The sequence below is a fragment of the Melopsittacus undulatus genome, chromosome 4 (genome assembly GCF_012275295.1).
Source record: "Melopsittacus undulatus isolate bMelUnd1 chromosome 4, bMelUnd1.mat.Z, whole genome shotgun sequence".
Lineage (NCBI taxonomy): Eukaryota > Metazoa > Chordata > Aves > Psittaciformes > Psittaculidae > Melopsittacus > Melopsittacus undulatus.
The window spans coordinates 24,661,675-24,688,545 of NC_047530.1; the positions used below are offsets into that span (position 1 = coordinate 24,661,675).

At 40.7% G+C, this 26,871-nt stretch overlaps 1 protein-coding gene across 4 annotated transcripts in view; it reads right to left on the bottom strand.

The window, feature by feature from the left end:
* EVL (Enah/Vasp-like) overlaps window positions 1-26,871 on the bottom strand; it is a 151,361-nt gene that overhangs the window by 59,853 nt on the left and 64,637 nt on the right. For 3 of the 4 annotated variants that reach the window (XM_034061823.1, XM_034061824.1, XM_034061821.1), the window contains exons 2-3: window positions 12,387-12,555; window positions 4,763-4,940 (exon numbers count right to left, since the gene is read on the bottom strand). In XM_034061823.1, coding sequence (XP_033917714.1) covers window positions 4,763-4,940; window positions 12,387-12,555 — 347 coding nt within the window. Of the gene's footprint in view, window positions 1-4,762; window positions 4,941-12,386; window positions 12,556-20,773; window positions 20,918-26,871 lie in introns of those variants that run through there. The other variant, XM_034061822.1, reaches the window with a different exon arrangement.

Below are 26,871 nucleotides of genomic sequence, written 5' to 3' on the forward strand. Positions count from 1 at the left end.
CCATAATCTCCATACACAGCCTGCACTGACACAAACCTTGCAAATACTTAGGGCATCTAACTTGGAGAGCGAATGTATGCTATATGCTGCCAGTTTATCTGCCATTTGACGAATTGATGTTCTAGTCTTCTACTTCTTCCCTTATTTCAGAGGGCTCAAAGTGCTTTCCAAAGAATTTCCTCCTAACAATACAGAAATGCAGTCACTTCTGGATGAGGATAAGAGCAGAATGACTGAAGGAATGGAAAAAGATCTCAAACTCTGAAGAACTTAATCAAATCCATCTATAGGAAAGGGAGCTGGAGAAATACATGTCAAATAATTCATAATGGTGGAAAAGAAAAGCCATCAGATCTGCTAATCAGAAGAAGAGGAGTGAGGAGCAATCCTTCTGAGCACCAGAACACACCCCCTGTAGTAGACAAAGCTGGGTCTGTGAAACTCTGTGTCAGAAAGCACGGGGCTGAGCTCTGCACCCTCCATGACCTATACGTCTGTATTATGTGGTCCGTGAGCCAGAGCAAGAAAATGGCTTTCTTACAAGCATGAAAAAAAAAAATCACTATTCATTTTCTTCAAACCTCTCCCCTACTATTTCAGTCTTGCCTGCAACTTCTCCTTTCTTAGAGAAGACAGCTGACCTCTTTAACTAACTCTGCAGCAATAAGGCTTTCCAGCATGTAGCATTTACATTTTAAACTATGGGAGTTTTTGCATTGCAAGTCAACAGTAACTATCCAAGTCCCCAGGGCAAAGACATGAAAAGAAAAGCAAAAGTCCAAGATATGTTACATTCACTAGGCCATAAACAGCATTTACCAGTAGGTTGTATACATCAGACTCTCACATGCTCTCCAAGAGATACTAAGCCCTTAAGCCATGGAAGCCCAAGATGCCCCCAGAGCTGATCACGCCAAGCCACAAAGCCAAGCCACTGCCTCCTTCTGCAGCATGGAACCATAGAGGTGCTGTCAGGACCCAGCAGGGAAGCAAGGACAGTGTCTGAAGTAAGCAAATAAGGAAGGGAAGAAATGAAGTCTCCTTTGTATGTCCCAAGCAATCCAGGAAGCAAAAAAGGAGAGAAAGTAGTCTCAATCTCCATGTCAGGCAAATGTAACCACTCACCAGCAGAAGCACAGAGTGTGTATAGGCTCTGTTAAGTCCCACAGAAAGAGTTACCTTCATCACAGGCACCAACAGCATTCGTTAAAGCTAAAGTTAAAGCTAAGAGGATATAAGCCCTGAAGAACATGAATCTTATCTGCTTACCAAACATCAAACAGCCTGCAGGCAGGATCTGTGCAAAATGCCTTTCCCACAGTGTCAAGAAGGGTGATGCTCTGTCCCTAGTGTAACCAGGCTGCAGGTGACAAGGTAAGCTGGTGACACTCCTTGCACCAGATAACTTATGCCAATAAAAGGTCTGGCTTCACGAAGTGAATGCCCATGAAAGAAAAGCAATTTAACGGCAAAGTCACTTGTCATATTAATGGTCTTACTAAATGACACCATTAAAGAACCATAAGCAAGAGACTGGTAGTGAGCAAGTCAATGTTATCATTTGCTCTCATTTTGCAGGCTGGCTCAGGACCAATTCTTCACTTTTTCTTGTAAAGGAGAACAGATTAAAGAGACTTATAAGGAAATCAAAATAATTAGGCATATAAACAAGCTGGCAGGTAAAAAACTGTGATTCAGTGAGGCAGCTGTCAACCTTCAAAGAAAGGATGGTACACATTTGTACTATAACTTTTTTCTAGTCTTATTTTATCTCATTTCAGAATACTCCTAACATGATCATTAATATCCTTACAAAGCACAAGGCTGAGCTGAGTATGCGTTCAGCTCCTGCAGTGCAGGGCTTTCTTCACCCCACCCTGAGGATGCACACTGGGAGAGACTCCCACCACAGCACTGAGAAACTTGGCCACATGTAATATGCCCAGCCCTCCCCATGGGTAAGGATATGAGTTCATCCACTGTAGGAATACAACTACACATCAAGTTGAGACTATGGCTTTTTCCCCAACTTTCTCAAACTTTGGGATATCACACTCCTGGAAGAATCCTTCCCCAGGGATGACGTTGACATGCAACCAAAGTTAACACAGGCTGCATATAGGATCTGATTCAGCCATTTAACTGTAGGCATTTAACAGAGCACTCAGTTTAGTTTTCACTGGTGCCCCATGCAAGCAGCATAGAGAGATCAGCACCTGCAGTGAATGATCTCTGATATTGTAGTCTCTTGTGAGGAAGTGGGACAGTACAGTAATTCTCAATGCTAGTTCATAACTGTATATTCATTTGAAGTGACTCATTCATTTAAAGTCAGCATGGCCTAAAAATTATTTCCAGCTCCCCAAAACACGGACTACTATAATTTCTTTTAAACTAATTCAGCCTAATGCACCATTCAAAAACCCACACCACTGCTCTGCAACCACGACTAGTTATTTTCCCAAATCTTATAGAACCCTCACTCCATGTCTGCTGAAGGTATGATGCAGTCTCAGATTTTCTGCTGTAGTCTACCAGGATTAATTTCAGTCTATGTAAATGGGTGGTAGAATGAAAGGATAAGCAGTCATGGAAGCCAGAATCTGTATCCAACTATGGGAAGATTAGCAGTATCTAAACACAATAATATCTCAGCAGGGAATATATGAAACAAGTAAACATTAGAAATAGCACATACCAAATAGTGTGTGTAGCATATCCCAGTCTGTAGAGCTAGCAGACAGATAGGGTATTCTGTACTGTGAATGAGCCAGAAGGAACCTCTATTTAACTCTCTGGGTTTGATTGAGGGTTTTATTAGCGTGTAAGCTGTTCTGTGTGTACAAAAGCATTCCTTAAAGCCCACATCCATCTGCATAAGTACATGAGCAACTTTAATACATGGGTGCGTAGATATAATACATACTTTCTTTTCTAATGATTTTTCCATGTGAAAAAGCAAGCCCTAATGCACCATGTAGGCAGCAGAATGGATGGAGTATGCAGGCAGTGGCAGTGCCTGAAAAGATGTATGGATATGTGTATTTATGTGAATTCCTATTTGCATTAATACATACACACAAAAACTTATGGGCTGTATGAGCCTAGAAGAGCAGATCTGAAAAAACATTTTATACCTTATACCCGCTATGCACTTCTGCTGTCAGCTCGCATGCTGAGATCATTGCAATAACCGGGAAATTTATTATGACATAAAAGTCCTCAATACAATCTGTTCTCAATGTGTAGCTAATGTAATTTTTATTGATACAATTGATAAAAATGCATATTTTGTGAATTTGTTTTATAGAATTAGAGGTTTTTTTTTAAAAAAAACACAAAAGCTGAAATTCCCTTTAAATCAAATTTCATTTTTTTACAAGCTCAGATGTACAGACTGCGACAACTGGCAATCTTTGAAACTTTTAACACTTTATGTATGAGAGAAAAAGGGGTTGTTAAAGACTGACTTTTTTTTTCTAGACAGAAAGTAGGAAATTTTTTCAGTTTTGTCCCAATTCATGTTTGTCTATGTGACAGCTACAAGGTTTAAATGCAAGCTCTTCAGCATGGGCTGGATCTTATGTCTGTAAAGCATCTAACATACTTTGGTGTGTAAATGAATAAAAGAATACTCCTCAAAATGCAAATTATTATATAGCTATTATTAGCTATTATTTTCATAAAGAAACCTAATAGGCTTTTCAAGTACTCAAAAATACTTCCTTAAAAATTCCTGTTGTTTTTATTTTGTTATTAGCTAACATAACTAAAGATATTTATAAACACTTTAAAATAGTTTCTTTCATTTTTAGCCTAAGACCAAAAAATCCTTATCTTGAGACTTGTGTTTCCACAAGTCACTTGCCTGGAACAACCTCAAAATCCTCTGAAAACCCCACTCCCTTTGACAGAAAGAGACAGATGGGAAGAAAAAAAAATCCACAAAACAAACTTAAGGGCTTTTGGAAGAAAGGTAGACTCATCATAGACAGAAAACCAATCACTACATCAAGACCATAGCTGAAGTGTCCAAACTTTGGAAGTCTCATGTAGTGGTCTAAAATAATCAAAGAACTCTGCACTCTTCAGACTTGAATGAGTTTAGGACTGGTGAGTGTTAGCTAGATTTCCTCCTGAAGCCTCCTGCTATGGCACAACTGCAGCTGGAAAGGTTCAAGCTGAAGAAGTCAGAATTCAGTTCTAAATACAGCTCAGAATTTAAGTCATTCATTGAATTTTGATTTGTCAACTTAAGAGGATGAACAGGAGTAGCAAAAGAAAAACACAAACTTTTATATCACAAATACACCTTTTAGAAAGGCATATTTTTGTATTGAAGATTATTAGGAGACAACCCCTCCCTAGAGATCTGCCCTTCATCACCAATTCAGTGAAACCTGGCAGCAAGTGATGCAAACCTTGTCCCACTACATTTTCAAAGGGAAAATAGGGCTGTGGTGTGTATTTTGCAGGGAAAAAAAGACATCACACAGGATTCTGTTCCCAGCCCAGGAGCTGCAGAGAGGTCATAGGTGTGTACAATTCATACCACAGCAAATGCTGATCAAAAGGAGGTCTACCAGAGACCAACTTTTTATTGTAATATATATATATATATATATATATATATATATATATATATGTATAAACTAACATGTCTTATAACGGCATCCTATGCAAGGCAACTGTGTCAGATGATTGATAACAAGCACTGTAAAATGTCACAGATTAATAAAGGGTGTAGTGGCTGCTAACTTACCTCCATCTTGTGAGTTCATGATATTCAGAGCAAATAGCATTGCATTGGAGAACGTGGTGGCCTCTTCTTTGCTTGCAAAATTCAAGCCATAGACCTGCCGTGCGTCGCGCCATTGATGAAAGGTAGGTGTTGCTTGATTGTACTTCAGTCCTTTCACAATTGAGTAATTAATTACTACCTGTGATTTGAAACAGAGGAGTGAAAATTAAAAATAGTTCTGTCTTCAGTGGAGAAAAAACCCAACCCTTTGGTAAAGGTTAATTAAATTGATAGAGTCAATTTTTATGGTAGCTCCTACACAGCTGTATGTTAAGGCAGTCTGTGTTTCAATGACAGAAGACTCACATCTGGGGGTGAGATTTACAATGGTTCAAATTCAGCCTCAGGGGCTTGCAAGCTAGTTTTGCAAAATCTATTACCTGACTGTGCTTTCTAGAGCACCTCTGCAGGATACAGCTGTGCAAATACTGCAGACAGATGTCAGCAGCCAGTGCCAGCAGCTGTTGCCTTCTTTTGAAGGACGATCATGCACAATTGTCAGAAATAGAGCCAGACAGAGCTCTTGGCGCTAACCCTGCCATACAGCAGACAAATGTTTGACTCATTGCACCAGCTCTGCTTTCCTCCTCTCAAGTGCCTGATCACCACCAAGTTCTTATGTTGAGAGAGTATTTTTTTCTCAAATCAGATAGGCAATGACAAAAGCAGGCAACAAAACACTTCCTCTCCCACCTCTTCCCTTGGTGTACATGCTATTAATTCCAGGTAAGAGGTGACTGCGGTAGAAGGATGTTTCTGCATGCTTTGATTTAATCTGCTAAATACAGTCATAGAATCATAGAATAGTTAGGCCAATGCCCTGTTTATCCTGTGGCAAGGCACATGGGACACCTGAGATCCAACCAGAAACCCCCAATGCAAAACCCCCAAATGCTGCTCTAGTTGAAGTTGGAAAGGTAGAAGTGTCCACTGTACCACTAATAAGCCAGAAGAACCCACAGAAGAGGCTGCACCCCTGAGATACCCCTCTGTGGACTGACAACAGCATTCTCTCGTGATGCAAATTTAAGAAACAAAATGAGAACAGAAGGGATCATAATTATTCTCATAAACAGGCACAGACAACTTGTAAACAGAGAAGAAATAGGAAATGGAGGCTCCCTCTTCATCAGCCAACACAGGCTGGGGGCAGAAGGGAACCAGGGACAGAGAAATTTAAAATTATGAGCAGGGACAGTCTGAAGCTCATTATTCAAACACAGCAAATCTGGTTTTCAATATTTGAGATTGTCTCTACAAATGGAGTTATTTTGACTGGAGTTTTATCAAAGCCAGAACAGCCCCACAGTTTCTGGTCCTTGCTGAAAACCAATCAATGGAAATCTAACTGGTTTGTATGGCTCATCTGTAAATTAGCCAGGCTGGATAGCGGTAGGAGGAGGAAGTAGAGGTAGGCAGGAGTAGGAAGAGGGACCTTGGTGCACACTGTCGGGGAGCTCACTGTTAGGGCAAATCTCACCATCCTGGACTTGGTAAGATGGGAGCAACAACTGAAGACAAGGGAACAGAGAACCAGTAATGAATAAATGCTGTACACAGTATTTACTGATACAGGTGGACCCCACAAAACAGAAAACTTACAAATACATCTTTCTTTGCAGTCTGATTGACCAGTACTTTGGAAAGTTTTATTGCATGTAAGAAACTCCCAGCATTATTTATTTAGATTAGCAATATTTTTGCTAGATGACTGATCATTCTTCTCAATTATAAAAGCTACTTTTAAAACTAATTTCAAAGATGAATGACTCCTACCTCTGGGATTTGACTTTCCAGTGGATTGCTAATTCAAATTGTCAGAAAAACACTGGACAGTCCCCTAATACAAAAAGAGCAAACTGTTCTTCACACATTCCTATTTTTGAAGGATGGCATTGTCTCATTTATATAGTTAATATGTCTGATAATTATACTATATTAATATAGAATGGAAATCAGCAATGAAGCTGATAATTAATTGATAAGTAGATAATTATAGATATACGCTATTTGTATACTGCATTTACCTACCTGAGCCAGCATTAAACAGTGACAGCAGATAGTCTTTGAATACTTGGTCTAGCTTTAGGTATCAATTATCCTGATGTTTATTGAACATTCAGTATCTGGTCCAAGTGTTGCTCTCAAACCAGTTAAGTTTCCATGTAAATGCACTGGGCAGCAGTCTGACATACACTTTTTTTTTTGGTGACATTTCATAGAGAGATTCCTGATCTGTGATCCAAAGGGAGATGTAGAGCAGTCTATATTTGGTATGCAGGTTCCTAATAGTTGGTCCCCTGAAAATGTGAACCACATCACCAGCATGTGGCATGGAAAGCCATGCACACCAACCAGAATGATGTGGAAACCACCTTGCTTTGATCACTGAGCAAAGCCACAAACTCTCCCTTACAGCTGACAGCTTAGATAGCCCTTTTGTCTGGAAAAATGGTGACATCACCCCATTCTAATGCTGAACACTGGGAGAGCCTGGACCAATGTTGCTCACAATCAAGAAATATCAAGTAGTTTCATGCCCAGATTACTAACCCAACAGTTTAACCATATACTAATTTTTACGTCTTCCTACCACTTCCAAGCAGCTTAAAGAAGGGAAGGCACAGCTTGTATCTTTGAGGAAAGGTTTAGAAAGACTGTGAGCTTCTGCCAAGCTTTGCAAAGTATTTCTCATCTAGTGAAAGAATATTCTGTTTCGAAGAACAGCGCTATTAAAGTTCAAAGAGCACAAGAGAGTGCAGTGGAGTTTTACAATGAAAAACAAAAACTGCAAAAAAACTATGCCAAAACCTGTTTGATAGCAGTCAGCCACCTGTTGAAAATTTGCTTTCCTAGAACATTAACTCAAAGAAGTGAGAGAATCCCTTCTCTTCTGAGGGTTTGATCCCTTCAGTTGAATAAAGACAGGATTTGAATATTGACCTTCAGTAATGCCTACACATGTAATACCTTGTTTTCAAAGTCAAAACAGTTTAAAAACGGGAAATGAAAGATAAAATAGCCAGAATCTCATGTTATCTCCTTTAGCTAATGTTTTTGGAAAATAGAAAAAGGAGGAGGCTTCTGCTGTTGTTAAGAATGAATGTACAACGGTATTTTGTACAGATGGTGTGGAGACTCTGCAAGGCACATGATGATAAATAAGTGCTTCACAGCAGTAACTAAAACAAAGAAGGTCTCCCTGTTTGGATCATAGGAGGCTTTTTACAGGTGTTTCTAAGGGATCTTTACACTAAAGCTTCATCTGTTAGTACGATAACATCTGCCATGCTGAACAGACCCAGCAATTCAGCTGGTAATCTTCAGCTGTAGTCTATAATAGACGAATTGGAGAAACTTACTGGTAATCTTGCAGAATTAAGTAATGTATTTGTCTATAACAATCACTTCTTCCTATAATCTTCACCTGGAGTTTGTCTTAAAAGATGAAATGTGACATTTTATGTGCCTATTTTTTTCTTTTCCACCCCTTTTAGTATTTTCTATCCTAAAACACAGTAGTCTCATTACTGATAGAAATGTCTGTGTTGTTTTGAAACCTATTAAATTCTGGATTTCAGTGATTTTGTATGGCAAGCAGTTTTACAGACCAGTTGTGCATAGTGTTAATATGTTGACACCTTTCAACGTTCCCATCAATATAATGCTAAAAAAAAGATTTGCTTCACTTCTACCTGGTACTATCTTTCACTCTTTCATCTCAGTTTCAAACACAGGCTCTCTGGCGCAGGCAGGGAATTCCGGGATCTATTAAAAAGCTCAAAATCAAGAAGCCCTTCCCTATGACTGCAGTTCGCAGACTGCTGAGTTGTAAGTTGTCAGCAGCGATGATGGTGGTGGTTAACAGGATGCACAAGAATAGGGCTAGAAGGGATCGAGTTGGCCTTCAGGTCTGCATCTGAGGTAAAACCACAACCAAGATCACAGGAAGAGCCCTTACAGCACTCTTACCATCCATACTCTTATTTATTGAACCGGAATAAAACATTTGTCTTTTTCTCCGGAGCATGAAATGGTTCACAAGTTCGGTATGAGCTTGGGGTCTGCTGCATTGCCAGGGCTCAGACTCTTCTCATGGAGAACCGTACTGTGGCTGCTAACACAGAGAGGATATGGTGTAGCAGCTAAAACCTGACACAGCTGAGGCCAAATTCTTCATTTCTGTAAGCAGGCCCAAACCTGACCAACTTCTGATAAGTCACAGCAGTGATTAATTGGTTCTTCATTTTTCAAAAAATGTGGTTCAGTTTATAACCCATGAATGCTGTCCCTGTTTCAGTTTTGGCTTCAGCTCAAATGTAAAATGTCCTACCTTCCTCAAGGCCCTGTTTTTACATTCACTTCTTAGCCACATCAATACACCAAACCCTCAGGAGGAGGTATGATTCACTTTTGACTTGCACCCTCTTCCCCGCCTATTTGTTCAGCACATGCCTTTTGGTGATGAGATCATGCTGAGCTGAAGTTACTTGATGTAAGAGCACAACTTTAAGCCCTCGGATGATCAGGACTCTGAACTTTGGAGGTACAGCTTGTCAGTTAAGCCATAAAGATGGACCACTTGCGTGTTTTCAAGTTCTGTGTTGAGTGATGACTGAAGCTTCACCTTTACAACAGGCAAGGTTACAAGGGCAGCTGGCAAGCTGCAACAAGATGGTGAACCATTTGCTTGCAACTGTTGGGCTTCAAGAAAATGAAGGCTGCAAGGAAACATCAAAGCTCATGATATGAAATGATTGTAGTACTGATCCAGCCTTAGCTTCAAACCAGTTCTGGCCTCTGTGGCTACTTCAAAGCTTCAAAAGTCTGTTTCTGGCTTTCTGAAGATTACCATTCATGTCAGCATGAGTCTATGCAAATGTGTACATTTGTGCAGAGCAGAAAAGGGAATTCATGTACCACTGGTCTGTAACAGCACTGATTTTGTGTGCAAGTGTGCTATAAGCATGTCACCCACACACATAAGAACAAGAGGTTGGGTGACCACTTCCTGGTGGTGAGAATGATGCTTGAGTTGTCACTCTGAGAACCATATTTCTTTGCAGTGAACTTTTTAGACACTGTCAGCTAGAGAAGATAAGTACAGATAAGGTAAGCAGCATGTGAAGACAGTATCATAAACTCCAACAAGTGCACAAAAAAAAACCGGCTAGAAAACAGAAAGGCAGTTAGACAAAGAGAATAAATGAGTCTATGGAAAAAGACATGTGTGGGAAAAAAGATATGAAAGTTAAAGAGTGGGGTGCAATATAAACTAACAAAAATTAAAAGTGAGACATTAAAGGCAGAAAAGGGTGAAGTCATAAAGATTACTCTGGTCGGCACCTCCCCAAACAGTATACAATAAAACTTAAAATTGTTCCTCCGTGGTACTGTTGTGTGATTTTTTTAAACTAGTTGCTCAATTCTTGAAAATCTGTGCAGCTTCATTATAAGCCAAATCACGTATGATTGGTTCTTTTCAGAAAAATATGGCTTTCCTGGCAAAGCAACAGCCTTTACTGAAACCTCATTTTCAGTGTGATTTAGCACAACCTGAGAGCAAGCATGAAACGGCTTGTGGAGATTTTTTTTAACTGAAATTCATTCTTGTTCTCATTAAATGCAAATACTCAGCAAGCTTACGATTCCATGTGAGACTCATATAAAATACACTAAGTTCTGAATCTTGAGACTTTCAGAATGTTCCTTTTAATACTACTATGCTACACCATCTTGAATTCATAATAGTGGGGTTTTTTTTGTAATCATATTTAAGGTGAATACTTTCTTTTAAATGATTTTAAGTGACTAAGATAGACTCTTTGGAGGAATTTTAGTCTTTAAAGTCTAGAAAAATATATCCTTCTATCTGTTTCCTCCTGAACTGAGATAGGTTTTAGATGGCATGCAGCCTCTTCATAAGAATGAACATTTGCAAGCAAATGTAATATTACAGTTCATGCAATGCCTGTTTAAAGTACAGATCAAGATTTGATTTTTTAATATATCCTACTTTTTAAATTGTATACTTTGATTAAGACAGACCTCTAGTACATAGTGTCCCTTACATATACATATGTAGACTTTATGACGTTTGTTTTACATCACTTAGTCAGACTGACCTTAGGTTGTAGTCAAATGAAAGTAATTTACATTCACCTGTCTATGTAAAATGTATCAGCATGGCCTGTTACAAAGCAGCACTGGCTTTCACAACTCACTAAGAAGTCACTGTATTTCACTTACTGTTCAAAATATTTTCTGGTTTTGAAATGGAACTACATTAATATACTGCCTTTATTGAGAAGCATAAAAGCAGTGGCAAAAGATATGGCAGATGTTTCAAAAGTGCACTGCAAGGATCTGAAAACCAATGTGCTCAGAATCCCCACCTATTTCTATTCTGCTTTTCCTTTTTCAAAATGATGACTGTGTATATGAACAGCATAGCGGTCATTAACACTTCCAGTAAGCAACCTAACTTTTCCAGTTGGCCCAAGCATTATTACAGCTGATGGACATCATCTGCATTTCCATAAGCTGATCAGTCAATTCAACATCTGTGGCAGATGAGAGATGGTAGTGGCACAGCTCCAGCTCTCTGCCTTGGCTTGCCCTGTGCTGCCCTGGCCCTGCCTGTCTCGCACTGATGGCAGTGCTCATCCCACCTTCCCAGAAAGCGACATCACTCTCTGAACCAACAGGAAATCAGTTGCCCACTGTTTCCTGATTCTTCTGCCAGGTTGAGGGCTCAGGGTGAGCACAAGAGACAGGCAGTCTGGGCAGGGGGGACTGCCACTGCTGTACCAGCCTCATGACACCACACACAAGGAGTCCTTGACTCAGACATTTCTGCTCTAAAATGCAAATGGCACTTTAGTATAGCACTGCTACTCCACCCAAATAAACTTCCGTCATTCAGGGTCTAACTATGCCTTTTGGTTACAGAGCTTCTGATGGAACATGTTGCCCAGAAAACCTGCAAGCCAGGCTGCCCGGAGTCATGCCATGGCAGCCCTAGGTTGAGCATAGTGCTTTGGTGGCTGAGTGGGGCCTGATTCCAGTTCTGATAATCTAAATCCCATTTAACTCCTTTAATACCTAATGAGGTCCCGCAAACTTAGGCTGCCATAAATCAGATCACAGTGTGCACCTAGAATTTTAAAGTGCATTACAAGGAGCTAATTGCTTACCCCAGCAATGTAACAATCACATGAGATAGCAGTGCAGAACGATTGTTGTTTTTTTTTATGGTACAAAAACAGAGCAGAAAGTAAGTCAGGTGGAGCTAAGAGCAAAACCTGCAGAATGAAATAAGACTCATTTCACAAGCAAAAATGGAAGGGGAATAAAATTAAAATCTCTGGCACATACTAAAAGTTGTTTGCAAAAAAAAACACCAGTAAATCGTAATACATTCTGTGTGCAAAAAACCTATACAAAATCTGCATAAGTGCTGTAATAAGACTCATAGGCATCTTGCAGGGAACAGGAAATGTTGCTAGACTGCATTAAGCATAGAACTGATGGTATGAAATGAGATCAAAGGTTAATTTACAGGAAACTCAATACAGTTACTCACTTGCTGATCTTGCAGTTTAACTCCAACTACCCTGAAGGTGTTAGTGGCTGTGTTGTGGTATATGTTGATTCTGCTGAATCCCTGCTGTCCAGGTTTGATTGGCACCCATTTCTTACTGGTATCGTCATAGACCATAACTGAAGCTCGGGCTTGGCAAATACTCTGTTCACTGGAGAGCAAAAACAACAAAATCAGGAAAAAAGCAGTGAATTTGCTGTATACTGCTGAAAATATCTAAAGGAAAAGAAACCAACAGAAGTTATCAGCACTGCATGCAACATATGTTTTATAAGAGATCTGCTAATCCTTTGAGTGCAATCTCTCTGCTAAAGCTGGCTAGTATGTGTTCATAGAATTAAAAAACCTTCAGCATGCTGCTGTTTTGAACTGATAATCTATTTTATATAAAAATATTAGGCCCCGAGGAATAACCTGTATCACTTAAATATGAAAACTGTCCAACAGTACAAATGCTCCATTTATTTTATGTGCTATTGGCATGTGAAGACTTTTGCATTTGCATGAAAACTTACCAATATTTTACAGCTTACTGAAACAATAAATATGACATCCACAGCTGAGTTACACATTTAAAACTGGAAGCAAGCAGACCTTGAACCAAAAGCCGTGTTAGGTAAACTGAAGAAATCAATTATGTTAATCCACCTAACGCCTAATACCCAGGCACACTGACGCACTTAGAAGTCCCAGAATACACAGTGCAGAATACACAGGAACTCTTTTTTCCTTCATCCCAGTGGCAAAGAAAGTGGGAAAGTGGTATCCACAAATGTCTGCATTATTTTGTATAGCATTAATAAATATTTTTCTTCTGTTGACTCACAGAAATTCATCAGTTCTTTACCTCTTGCTTGCATATTAATGACAAACATACCTATACTTGATTCACGTCAAAACACATCCTGCATGTGCAAGAAATGCCACTGGCAAATACTGTTGAGCTGACATGTCAATACGGATCAGGATTTCAAATTCCCACCCTCCTGACTTCCCAGTCACTTTTCTTATACCAGAAGATATAGGAGTTCCTTATACAAAGGAAAAAATGAATCCTCCAAACTTTGGAGATTTGAGATCTTCAAATGTAACAAGAGATTTTCAACAAGCAAATAGTGTATCTTAGAGCTAAATAAAACTATTAAGATTTAAGACCTGCAAAAATCATGACCATCCTGTTAACTTTAGACCTATATATTTGCATACACCTCCCTTCCTTAGCCCAAGCCGTATTAAATCATTTTCAGTAATGCAATGTCAAGTGGTAATCCGCTTTGCACAAAAACCCCTTTTTTCCCTTCTCTTGCATATACGCCTTTGTTTTGGCTTTGCATCAGTAATGCCTCACTAGCACACAAAGAAACGAATTAGAAGCTCCTGGTTGATGCTAAACTCTTGTCCTGGCTGCACTACCACCATGCCAAATTGTACCACTTATACTAATGGCTGCAAACCCAAACCCACCCAGCCTCATCACTGTCACCATTTTAATGAAAGGGAGCACATTACCATAAGTATTAAGAGGATCTGGGTAGATTACATCAGCAATTTACAATCTTTTCTGATTTGTGGGTCTCAAAAAAGATTTCCATGGCAGATGTATTCCCCATTGTACAAACTAAAGCCTACCCGACTCTGGCTTGTTTTACCAGTCACTTTCCATAGCCTCCAGGCAGCCCACAGATCTCCTCCAGGCTGTGGGTAAGAGCCTGAAAACTCTTCACAGTGTTTACTGAGGGAGCAACTATGCTGACAATCATTTCCCTAAAGAACAAGGTAAGAAAATTCAGACTGAATTGTATTTTTATCACATAGAACGGAAACAGCTAGATTGTGGTACTGGAACAATATATCCAGATCAGAAAGACTAAACTTTTTTCAGAATTTGTAAAATTAAGCTCATCTACTGTTTGCCATTGCTTTGTTACACAAGACACCTGAAGAACAGCTGTGGCTTTGCTGATACACTTACCAAGAAAATACCTCTCCCTCCCTATTCTAAGGTAAGCTAATGTCTCGTGACAGCTTCTCCGTATCTGAAACCAGCAGCTGAGGGATTTGAGCTCACTTCAGTCCACCTAATCCTCCAACTGGTGCAAGAACTGCAGACTGGCAGCAGCAGCGGTGCTGCCTGCATCCTCCAGACATGCCCAGGGATGCTCAGTTTGCCTCAGATTCACAGATGGGGAGGATGGGAGAGACATGCACCAGCAAAAAGGCAAGTACATGGGATTAGCTTTGCCATGTGGAAGTGCAATGGCTAAAATTAATCTCTGGTGCAGTCCTGTGGCTGGATGGTGCCCATGAGGTGCTATCCTCATGGGTGCACTGTGCTATCAGGTGTCTCATGCCAGCTCCAACAACAGAGCTGGTGTGGGGATCAGCTGCCTGGGCGACAGCAACTCTCTGTCCAGCAAGCGTGAAGGCTCCCAGGAAACGCAGGTACTGGGAGAGTCACACTTGATCAGCGTGACACCATGTCCTTCTCTTCAAGCCTTACTGGTCACTACAAGCCTTACTGCACTGAAGTAACCAAGAGCACATCACTGGTTTCATTAGAGCAAGCCTGGGACTCAATGTTGTCTCCATTTCAGATAAATTCTGGAACCCACAATCACCATGGGCTCCTTAATTAGTCAAAATTAAATTATACTTACTTATAACAAAGAAAATGCACCTAACCATACAGACACTATGGTCTTACTGTGATGTTATTCATAATGCCATATCCAGATTCCAGCAGATCCAGCAACTTTGCCTTCAAAATTTGCTGTCACTAAAACCTGCAGCAAAGAAGCCCTCTACAACTCCATGGTTGAAATATAGATATAGACCCCAGAAGTAACATTTAATGCATGACACTGAATTGTTACTGTAACATGAAGCAACACATCATGCTCAATCCTTGCTCTCTCTGTAGTCAATGGAATTTTTTCATCATTCATTTAAATGGAAACAGGATTAAGCCTGTTACTTGGCCTCCAGTGAAATAACAGAAAGTAAAATAAAACAAGTACAGCATGAGGGGAGTCCTTTCCTACAAAGCACTTCATCATTCTTTCAAAACCTAAAATGCCCTCAGGAGCCCATTGCTAGCTTGATGTCTCACCCTAAATGGAGGTGTAACTCTATGCCTGAAGACTCTTTACTCGTCCTGCCCACGAAAAGGACAACTCTCCCACTGCCACTTTAAGGGACTTCCCTGAAAACAGCCCAGAAAATGTTACTCTTACAAAGGTCAGTGAGAATCAATCTTATACTCCATGGAGTCTACTATTTTAGATGTAATCCAGCAACAGTGGTTTCAGGAAGATCCAGAAAAACTGTCTCTTATTTTTGGGACCATACACTATTGATACTTACGCGAACTACACAGACCAGGTAATAAATATGAGGTTTAGTCACACTATTGTTCATAGTCACAGGCCTTCTCCATGAGAAGAGTTTGGCAGGTATTAGCATTCATACACAAAATCATTATTGTAGACTTCTACCAGTTGCTTTCTTTTCCTAAGAATACGCAAAAGTTACTGAAAAATTAGTATGTGTTGGAGAAGACCCGTAAGGTTCCACATATCATGCCAAATATTACTAACTCTCCCAGGTCTTCATTATGTTACATTAACATGCAAGTGGTCAGACTCATCTGCTGAGTTTCCACTACAGGCAATTATGTGTAAGAAAGATAAAAATTGCATTGCAAGGAACTTAATTAATTACATCACTGTTCAGGTTTGTGCATAACATCTACTCCAACCTACTACATTTTGCTCTAGGCAGATGTAAGACATCTTATTCAAATGTGGAGGGGAAGGAGTGCTTCCTAGGGATGTCTTACATTCGAATCCTAATACTCACCCTTATTTATTCTGAAAGCATTTTCTCCTCAGTGCTTTACATCTGTGGGATGGCAAACCTCTGCACCAGGACCACTTGTTTGCCTGAAGTTAAAGCAAATCTGCTTAACTTCCTATCTGATAGAAGCAGGCTGCACTGGGAAACCCTTTGTTCAGAGCTGGTACCTAAAATCCAGCATTCATTGTTGAGATTTATTGAACATTGCTTCAATATTATGAAACTATAAATTGAAAAAGCAGAAGTGTTTGCACATAGTACTGTTTGCTTAATTTTGTGTAGCCCATTTTCACAATCTCTTCTGTTTAGGATTTGTCTTCAGAAATTAGCAGCTTAGCTGATCTGGAGTTAATCCTTCCTGGAAGGGTTAGCTTTGACCCTTCTTTCTCAGCCCTGGTGAGAGTGGGCAGCCAAGCACATGCTGGCCACACAGATTTGTTTTATCCTCCTTGTACAGCTAGCTACAGCACCAGCAGCACTTACAGCCCCAAATGAGTCATGTCAAGGTTAAAGGTTCCAGTTAATATACAGAGACTGCTGCATTTGGGAGAGCAGTCAGGGGCAACAGTAAGCCTCCAGCAGTGAAGATGGCTTCATTCAGAAATTCTTTCCTCTTCCACCTTTGCAGAACTTGAAAACTGCAGTTCTTCTTTCTGTTTTTTTAGTAAATTTCTGATTATCAAGGTCTAATAGCCCTAAAGGAGCCCCCAAGGAGTATGGAAAAGATAACACAGGGAATCCTAGGGAAAAAAATATCTGTATCATGAGACTTAATGGATTTGTTTGGCTGACTGCAAGTAATTAAATAAGAGGAAGAAACACAGAGGGACATGAAATGACAGTAATGATTGTGGAGGCTGGGAATGGGGAAACCATGGACCAGGACTAACTAACCAGCTTCAGGGTTGACTATCAAATTCTGTGGGCTCTACTCAGGCATGTCAGCTGGACCAGGAGACTTCCACTACCCTTAGTATTTACAGACACAAGCATTTCCTCAGTGCAGACATTCACTTAGCATTATGAAAGCTCCCTGACAGAAATCAAGCTATTATGCTTTGAACCTATTATGGGTTTACCTTGTTTCAAGCTGCTCATGATTCTCTCACCTTCAAACATGCTGTTTTCTGGTATTCTCAGCTGCTTTTACAAATATTTAACTTATTTTTTATTTCCATTTCCCATCTGTCCACCCCCTCAACCTTTAAATGATTAATAACTAAAATTTTTTGGGGACTTATCTAGTAATCCTTATTAGTGTCGTAAGTTGATAATATTCAGAACATAATTAATACAATTATTAAAATCTAATAATATTCACACAGAACATGTGAGGTAATTCACACACCATTTAACACACTCTACGTGTCCACTGAGTCCGCCTACAGAAAGTTACAGTTGTGACTTTTTTCTTGAACCACGTATTTGTGTGGTCAAACCTGGTGTGCAAGAAATAGGTCCTGGTGCTGATTTAAGAAGCTGATAGAATTCTTTCAATGTCAGTTTAAACAGCTAACATAAATACAAAACCTGGTGTATGGGGATGTGTGGTCTCTGCTAACTTAAAAATGACTAATGTACAAGTCATGCTCCTGGAGCATTTAAAGAGTGCCACAAACTCCAGTGGACTAATTTGCTAAACATTTTCATTGGTTTCACTACAGTAAACAGTAATGACTGGAATGCAGGGAAAGTGTTTTAGTAGTCTTTGTAGAAACAGGGGGATATTTCTCTCTGACAACTGGATTTACAGAACAAAAAAACCTGGGAGACCCTCTGCACACAAGTCAGTCAGGTCATCCAGGCTCATATAGACCATATCTGAGATTCAAGCTCATTACAGACAAAACCTTGCTGTAGTGCAGCAGCTCTCCAGCTTTCCCACCAGAGATTCACTGCCAGCTTGCCTCATGACCCCATTTCTATTTGGGAGCCTCATTTCTCCAACACATCATTAGTCATGCTTGTGACTCCTTCCGGGACCTCCTATTTCAAAGTCCACTTCCCTCTGCAACCAAACTGCAAGACAGTCGGTGTCACCATCGTTCACTCTACCTCTGTCCCAGAGCACTGAAACTCTGCAACGCAGAGCAAAACCTCAGCAACGCAGCAAAACCTCATAGTGAAACAACAGTACCCAACCACTTGATCACACTAAAGGACAGCAGAAACCCCTAGGGACTTTACATCCAGATGGGAGCTTTTAATCCCCAGTGAAATGCAGACTCCTGAATATGGTCTAGGACACATTTAGAAAAATAGCAGTCACAGTTTCAGATATAATATAGAGGTACCACAATGATTACCTCCATTTGCTTTTCTGAGTCCCACTTCCTGGGACCCCTTGAAAAACCAGCCCAGTTAGGAACCAGTAGTCAGCAGTCCTCAGCTGGCACTCATTCCTGGTTGCCTGTAGTGCTGCCCTTGCCCCAGTCAGCCTGAAGTAAAACTCAGTTCCCAAGGAAGCTGCTATTTTTTTGGTCTCCTGCCCATCTTGCATGTACACATTGCAGACCTGCCTTTGGTGCTGGGCTTTGGCTGCATTGCCAGTGAGAGATGAGTGTTTTGCACTGAGCATCTGCCGCAGGTGACTGGCCATCACCTTACTCCGCTGTTAAACTCCAGCATCTAAACAGTTCAATATTAAATAATTACAAGAAAATAGTACAAAAATAAAGCTTCCTTTATAAGCAGCTCTCAAAACAGACTGACGCTGTTAAATAAATTAATGACACACCTGCAAGATAAATACATATTTTACAGAGCAGGAAATGGAAACACTGGTACCTACAGCATTAACAGGAGCAATATGAACATCAGTTCACCTCCAAAAGGAAGAGTATCTAAGAGTTACCCTTTTTTCTGCTAGCAGTAAGACATTAATTTGGAATTCTCCCTTATTACACTGGCATACCCAGTGAGAATTCCCTTGTCCAGTGTCTGTTGCAGATATCAACTGCAGATACTTCAGCTGCAAACCAGAAAAGAGACAGTTTGTGAGGCACCCAGGTCCCACACTAAGCTGGGACTTTGGGAGATGAGTTGCTAAATTTGGGAACATACATGCAATCCTGGCATGCCCAGAGAAACTTGCATAACCTTCTGTCACCCCTCAGTGCTCTTGAGCATGGGAGAAATGAGTAGAAATACAAAAATCAAGTATGCAAAATGACAGCACAGGGGAAGAGATGTTCCACCTGGGCCTGAGTGTCAGTCCAGAACAGCTCTGACCTCAGCACCACCAGTGAAAGTCCTCAGAGAGCCCTGACCTCTTGGTGTCTGCTGTGGCATGTAAATAGCACATCTGCTAATTAGTGGAGATCTAGGACCAGAGGGGTGGCCGCAGACTGATGCCCTTGTAAAGCAGCACATCTGCTTAGGTTGTGTTGCTGAGATTTTGAAACTATGCAGTGGAGTTAATTGTAACCCATCAGTTTTCTGGTAGGTTTTGCAAACTGATGCGGAAGAGTGCAAATGATTCTAAGGGGAACTCCAGCCACCAGTATCTCAATATGTTAAAAACATGCTTTAAGAGAACTGCTTTGCAAAAGGCACTTCATGGAGGAAGTGTAATAATTCTGAGAAGACTCCCAGAGCCATGCCATGCTCCAGAAAATATGCTCTTCAGCTGTCACCTGCTCCAAAAAGGTAGGGTTGCTGCTGTCTCCTAATAGAGAAACTTCACTGCTCCAGTAAAGCTTTGATTCACACATTTCTTTCTGCAATGAAGTGTGGTTCACTTTCAGATTCTACATACCACCTTGAAGATATACTTTAGGAGTTCTTAAAAATAAAACCCAAGTAAATATTTAGAATTTCCTAAAAATTAATCTAGCAAATAGCCTGGGGAAACACCATCAACCCAATTAATCAAAACCAGTAAAAAAGCAACTTGACTAGATCAGGTTGCTATTAATATAAGCTACTTTCCCTCACCCTTAAATTACAGAAATAAAACCAAGAAGTAACTAATCTTGTAAATTACACATTATTCAAAACCCAAAACTGAACTGTCAAGTGAAAATACATGACTTAGGGCCCTCACTCGTGGGCTAGCCATACCCGTATTTCAGGAGAACAGTACCTTAAACAAAGGTTTTGAAAGACCATAATCATTAATAATCAGGAGAGGCAGACTCATACATGAGTACAGGAAATCAACATAAAGATCTTTCATTAAAGCTGGAATTGCTTTGCTTTGGTTTCCCTTCAATCCCAGAAGAAATGCAAATAAACCTGCGACAATTCCCCTGGAGCTCACAGAGGCAGACCAGGAATGAAAAAGGATCACTCTGTCAAGTCAACCTCTCCCTCACTGCTAGGGGATGAATATTAATGTAGTATTTCCATAAGAGCTTAATTTCCATTTTATACAATTATAAATTATCTTATGAGGCTATAACCAAAACACAGCCCTTCTGTATTTATGACAATACATGCCCTCCGTCCTATCCAGTCACATTAACACTGGTCAACAAATTTCCTGCCTCCCTTCTCGGTTCCCAGATACTTACGTGCCTGCCATTTGAGGAAGACCTGGTCAGGTAATCCTGCAGGAGTGTACACTCAAATCCAGCACGTGTGGTTAAATCAAAATAGACTATTTCACCTGATTACTGAGAAGAGAAATTTGGCAGGGAGACAAGCCAGGAGTCTCTATGAAAGCTTATAACCAAAACAGGAAAGGGAAGCGCTACTGAGAGAGCAGAAGGGCAGGAAGTAACGCTTGTACCAGCAGGGGCGGGGAAGGGACTTTAAAGAAGAAATGTATTCTTTCTTACAGCTAATTTACTGAACAAACTCCAAACAATATAGATTAAGATTAGATGCACTGCCTTTGTCTCATTGGTGGCATGGATATTAAAAACATTTTGTTTATTTTCTCAAGGCACAGGTTAGCTAGTCCAAGAGAAACCAAAAGCAAACAAACCTCAGACAGAAAATATCGCTATTATTCATTTATGGCATGGGCGTTTGCACGCTGCAGAACCAAACCCAGGGGCCCTGGTGGTACTGAGGGCCCCCTCCTGCTTTGCAGCCAACCTGGCATTGCCCACCAGCTGGCTGGGGTCAACTCCATCCCCAGACTCGAACTGGCACATCACGGTGCTCAGGACACTGTATGCTGAGTCTTATCTCCCATGAGATGAGATGATGAGATGAAATGGGAGCTGCCTTACACCTGGCTAACTCTAGGTCCAGCCAAAGGGAAAGCTTTTTTCTGGTTGCTCTGCAATCCTACGACCCTACTTGGGGCATCACCATAAATACAGAAATTAAGAAAGACATCTTCACTGAAGGAGGTAGTTGATCAAGCAGTTTATAGAAGGACATAGGAGAAATCTCTAACATTTACAAAACAAGACAAAGTTTGCTCCATGGGGTGTGCAAGCAGCGAATGTCCACCCTCCATCACCAGCAGCTGAGAGAGCCCATATGGCTCAGCAGCAGGAAGGTCTCCAGACAGCTGGAGCACCTGGGGATAGCAAAGATGAGACTTTATCATGTGTCCCCTGCCTGCCTGTCCCATCCTAAGCCTCCCACAAATGGCACATGGGATTTGGCTTGAAGTAACCACTGTGGAGGTTGTAGCCATAAGCAGGAGGATAACTTATCTCACAGCTTCTGCTGTAGAAGATGTGCCATCCACTGCTACTTTTCAGACAATTCTGTTCAGCAGTCTGCCTTTTTTAATGGAGTGCCTTGCAAAACTAAGCGTCCTTGACTGCATTGTGCCTGCAAGAGACTCCTGAGAGACTACAAACTTTTGTTTCAATCCTGCTATGAGCTGCCCACATATGTGTTTGCATGCATCCACATTCCTGTTAACAAGGAAATTGGGTTTTCCCTGCAATAATGCTTCTCTCTCCTTTGCTATCTCTACAGGCTGTCATTTGCTTGTTCTGCCATTCCATTAACTGGGTATTGCCATTTGGCTATGGCAGAAAGATGGCCTAGTAATACAAATCAACTTTGCAATTTACATCCTTTACCTTAATAGCACTTTTAAAATTCACTTTGATTAAGAAAACAGTTCTACCATGCCACTACTTGAGCATGTCATGGTGTGATCCCAGGAAGGTAGTGCATGATTGGCATGTGAAAGGAGGGAGGGTTCCCACCCACTTGTGTTTTGCTGAGCCACTTTGTGCCCACTCGGACATTGCACAAACCAGAAATAGGCACATTACCTAATCTAAACCCAGTTTCCCTAATTGCAATGCAAATGAACTAACTCCCTTCTTTAAACCCTTGCACAAAATCTTATCTTTCTCACCTACTTTGATGCCTTTTGCACATCTGCCCGAACTTGACCACTAATGACAGTAAAACCTGAAGAGGCCTGAGAAGACCAGTCCTCAGGAGATTATAGAATACCTCATGTCCTTGCAGTGATTTCAGAGTGTAACATACACACGAATAACCTTAGATCCCCATTTAATATAGCAAGAAGAGAGGAGTGTATGAAATCGGCTTAGTTTGGCAGGGCACAGCAGCTACATTAACACTTCAGCAGTTTCTGTTGGGGAGAAAGGGCTGCAAACACCACTCTGCCCGAGCAGAGGAGCAGAGTGCTTTTCATGTTCTCTAGTTTTCCTGTTACAAAAGATCACTTTCATGGTCTAACTGAAAGATCTGCAGAAACTGTTGGTGAAATGGCAGCTAGTGAAGACATGGGTGCCAAAATTTACTTGATCTCATAGTTGCTAGTCCATCACTTGTTCAGCTGCAGCTTCGGATTCCTTTGTAGTAAATCTCTGTATGATTGAAGGGTTTCAGTTTTCAGCTGGTGGGGGAAGCTTAAAACACAACAACAAATAAAAGTTCTTGCTGACATTCAAGTAATGCTTTTTCTGTTATGCTATTCTTTTTCCCCTGGGTTTTTTGTTTTGTTTTTTTTTTTTTAATGAAGCATTTTAGTATATTTTTTTCTAGGATTTCAAGTTGGCAAGTGGCAGTTCCTACTGTATAGCTCATACACTGCTTAGGCTATTATTGTAGAGTTTGTCTGTGCAAACAGTACTTTACTGCATGTCTTATAAAATAAGGACATAACCTGAAAAATTTATCTCCAGATACCTGTGGACTCAAATTACTAATTGCCCAGATCAGCTCTACTGTTATAGGCAAAGAGATGCAAGAAAATGGACTAAGAAAAGATCTGAGCAGCCTTTTTATTTCTCTGATTTCATGTGTCTGGGATCGACATGGTCACTGATTTTGGGCAAGGAGACAGCACTTTGTTGTCAGAACAGTTTTCCTGAGAAGCCAAGCAGGTATGATTCTCCTTACACACACAAGTATCAGCTACAACAATATCAACTAGAATAATCTGGGTTTAAAGATTCAGTTCTCCTGGACACAAAAACTCCCAGCTTCCCCCCAGGTCCTGGTAGCACTGTGCATGCGTGAAGCACAGAAAAGAGTGGGTCACTACTGACACTTCCAATGTCACGCTGGGAAACAGTGACAGTGAGTGGGACAAAGCCCAGTGCTGCCTCTCAATGCCCCCATCATAAACCAAATTAATTTCACTAAGCACTACAGCATACATTCCAGCAGAAGTGCTTCTAATCACCTCTTTGCATTGCTAAAATGCCTCCATTGCCCTGAGCTAGAAAGGGAGCACTTAGAAGGAAAGAGCACTCTGGGACAAATGACAAATAAGACCCAGTAGCTGATTTCTATCCAGTCCTCACAAAGACCATATGCTGGATAAAGAGATTATTTCAGTCATGTGTTGAGATCTGTGTGAGAAGATCAGGATTCCTGAACACAGAAGCAAGGCTCTAGTTGCAAGCATGTGAATACTCCCATAGGTTTCCAAGCAGCATGTCTGCTGGCCATGTACTAGGTTTTCATGTTGCAAAGACATCCAAGTACTGCATTCTCTCTCTTTTTTTTTTTTTCAGAGAGTTTCATTACCAGATGAAACATGATTTGTGTAAGACACTAACGTTACATATTTTAAATCCTTAGAGCTATAAGCTGAACCCAGAAACGTAAGCGTCTCATCCTCAAAAATTACTCATCTCTAAATACAACGATTTGGAGGTGCACTGTAGAATGTGTTGTGTGTACTCTAAAATGACTATTACAGTCATAAAACAAAAATAAACCTGTAACCACCTGGAGTTATTTGAAGGCAGACATGATTAAAACATTATTTTTTTAATAAACATGTATTTCACACCTTAAATCAAGTTTTTCAACATGTATCTGCTGGTTTTAATTCACTGTTACTCCCAAAAGGCATCTTATTATATTGCACAGAATTAAAAATTCACATATGGCAATGGCTTTCGCTTAATGACCTCATGATTAAAGTAATCAGAAAGTTCACACTGAAACTGTACATTCAGATTTCATAAACTACAAGGCAATTGTATCAATATATGCACAAATGCTACATAAAAACATAAAATATGCAGTTCAGATTTGTAAATGTATTCAGATTTGCACAACTAATTTCACAGCTGTTAATAGCCTTTGAACATAAGGTATTTCCATATACACTGAGATTTGCAACTGCTAAACATGCTGATGAGACAAAAAAGATTCCTTGTTCTCAGAAGTTTAACCCTGTACATTAATATATGCTATTCCTTTCTCAAATCTGATTTGTTTCATGCTCTCCACTCATTTTAAAGGAGCAGGAGAGATACTGGAGAGTAGAATTTATTTATTTAGTACCACAAGAGTTAAAAATGTGAATGAGGTAAGGTACTAACTGCCACTTTGACAGCAAAACAATTATCCTGTGTTGAGCATATTTTACATGAGAGTCTTCCTGAGACTTAATTCAGGGTGCAGTCCCACCACTGCTGAGGCCCAAGGAAGTTCTGCATGGACTTCAGAGGGACAAGACTTAATGCTTGGTAGACATCCATTCAAGTAGAGATAAATAAACATATGTCAGGAAAAAACAGACAGAAATACACAATCCTTTAAAGGGCTTGAGTTATGCAGGATTTGGGGAGCCCTATTTGTTCCTTTAGGGAAGCCCCTGACTCTCTGTTTATGCAGTGCCCTTTTCTAAGATGATTCCCTCTTCACTTTCATTCTGCAGAGGACACACTCAGGACTCACCTGCTTTCAAGAGGACTATTTTGGCTGATGCAAACAGCTTAGGTAATGCATTAAGGAAATAACGGTATTGCAAAGAATTAACTCTGTGGCTGCCTTCAATTTTCCTCCCTATAAACTGTGATGAGCAATGGGCAGTAAGCCCAGACCCCACGTTAAGCAGCATGGAACAAGTTACAGACCATATGGAGAGAAATAAACTGCCACTTCATACACAGGGTATCTATAATGCTTTTTTGCTTGAGTCAGCTAATTGCACATCCGCAAATCAGCACATTTATAACTAATGGAGCGTTATGATATCATGGGAAATTTATTCAATATGAACAAAGGTTCCCAGGAAAAGTTCCCCTGGAAATATGAAAGTACTTAAGAGTCCTGAGTGCCTGGGACATTTTACAGTCTGTATTAAACAAACACTCCCATGTTGTTTCATGACAGCCAGTGGTACAAAGAACTGTACCTTCTAAGCCGTCATGTATCTTCTAGTCTCACTGCAGCCACCACCACAGGCATCCTTTTGCAGCAGGCAGAAGGCACCTCCTTGCTCATAGTTAGAAACAGCCACACCTGCTCTAGAAAGCAGTTACTGCATCAGTAGCCTCAGATGAAGCTATGATCTCCTGTCTTTTCCAGAGGCTGAGCATTATAGTACAGACTATTATAAACCTTCACAGAATCACAGAATAGTTAGGGTTGGAAAGGACCTCAAGATCACCTAGTTCCAACCCCCCTGCCACGGGCAGGGACACCTCACACTAAACCATGTCACCCAAGGCTCTGTCCAACCTGGCCTTGGAACATTGCCAGGGATGGAGCATTCACTACCTCCCTGAGCAACCCATTCCAGTACCTCACCACCCTAACAGTAAAGAACTTCTTCCTTATATGCAATCTAAACTTCCCCTCTTTAAGTATTAAGGCGTTACCCCTAGTCCTATCACTACAGTCCCTAATGAAGAGTCCATCCACAGCATCCTTACAGGCTCCCTTCAGATACTGGAAGGCTGCTATGAGGTCTCCAAGCAGCCTTCTCTTCTCCAGGCTGAACAGCCCCAACTTTCTCAGCCTGTCTTCATATGGGAGGTGCTCCAGTCCCCTGATCATCCTCATGGCCCTCCTCTGGACTTGTTCCAACAGTTCCATGTCCTTTTTATGTTGAGGACACCAGAACTGCACACAATACTTCAAGTGAGGTCTCACAGGAGCAGAGTAGAGGGGCAGGATCACCTCCTTTGACCTGCTGGTCACGCTCCTTTTGATGGAGCCCAGAATACGGTTGGCTTTCTGGGCTGTAAGCACACACTGAAGCTGGCTCATGTTCATTTTCTCATTGACCAACACTCTAAGTCCTCCTCCTCAGGGCTGCTCTGAATCTCTTCTCTGCCCAACCTATAGCTGTGCCTGGGATTGCTCTAACCCAGGTGCGGGACCTTGTACTTGACATGTAACCTTCTTCTGTACTGAAATTTTTAAGAGGTGTACTTTGCTTTTCCATGTATTTTTACTTTTATGTTAAAGCAAA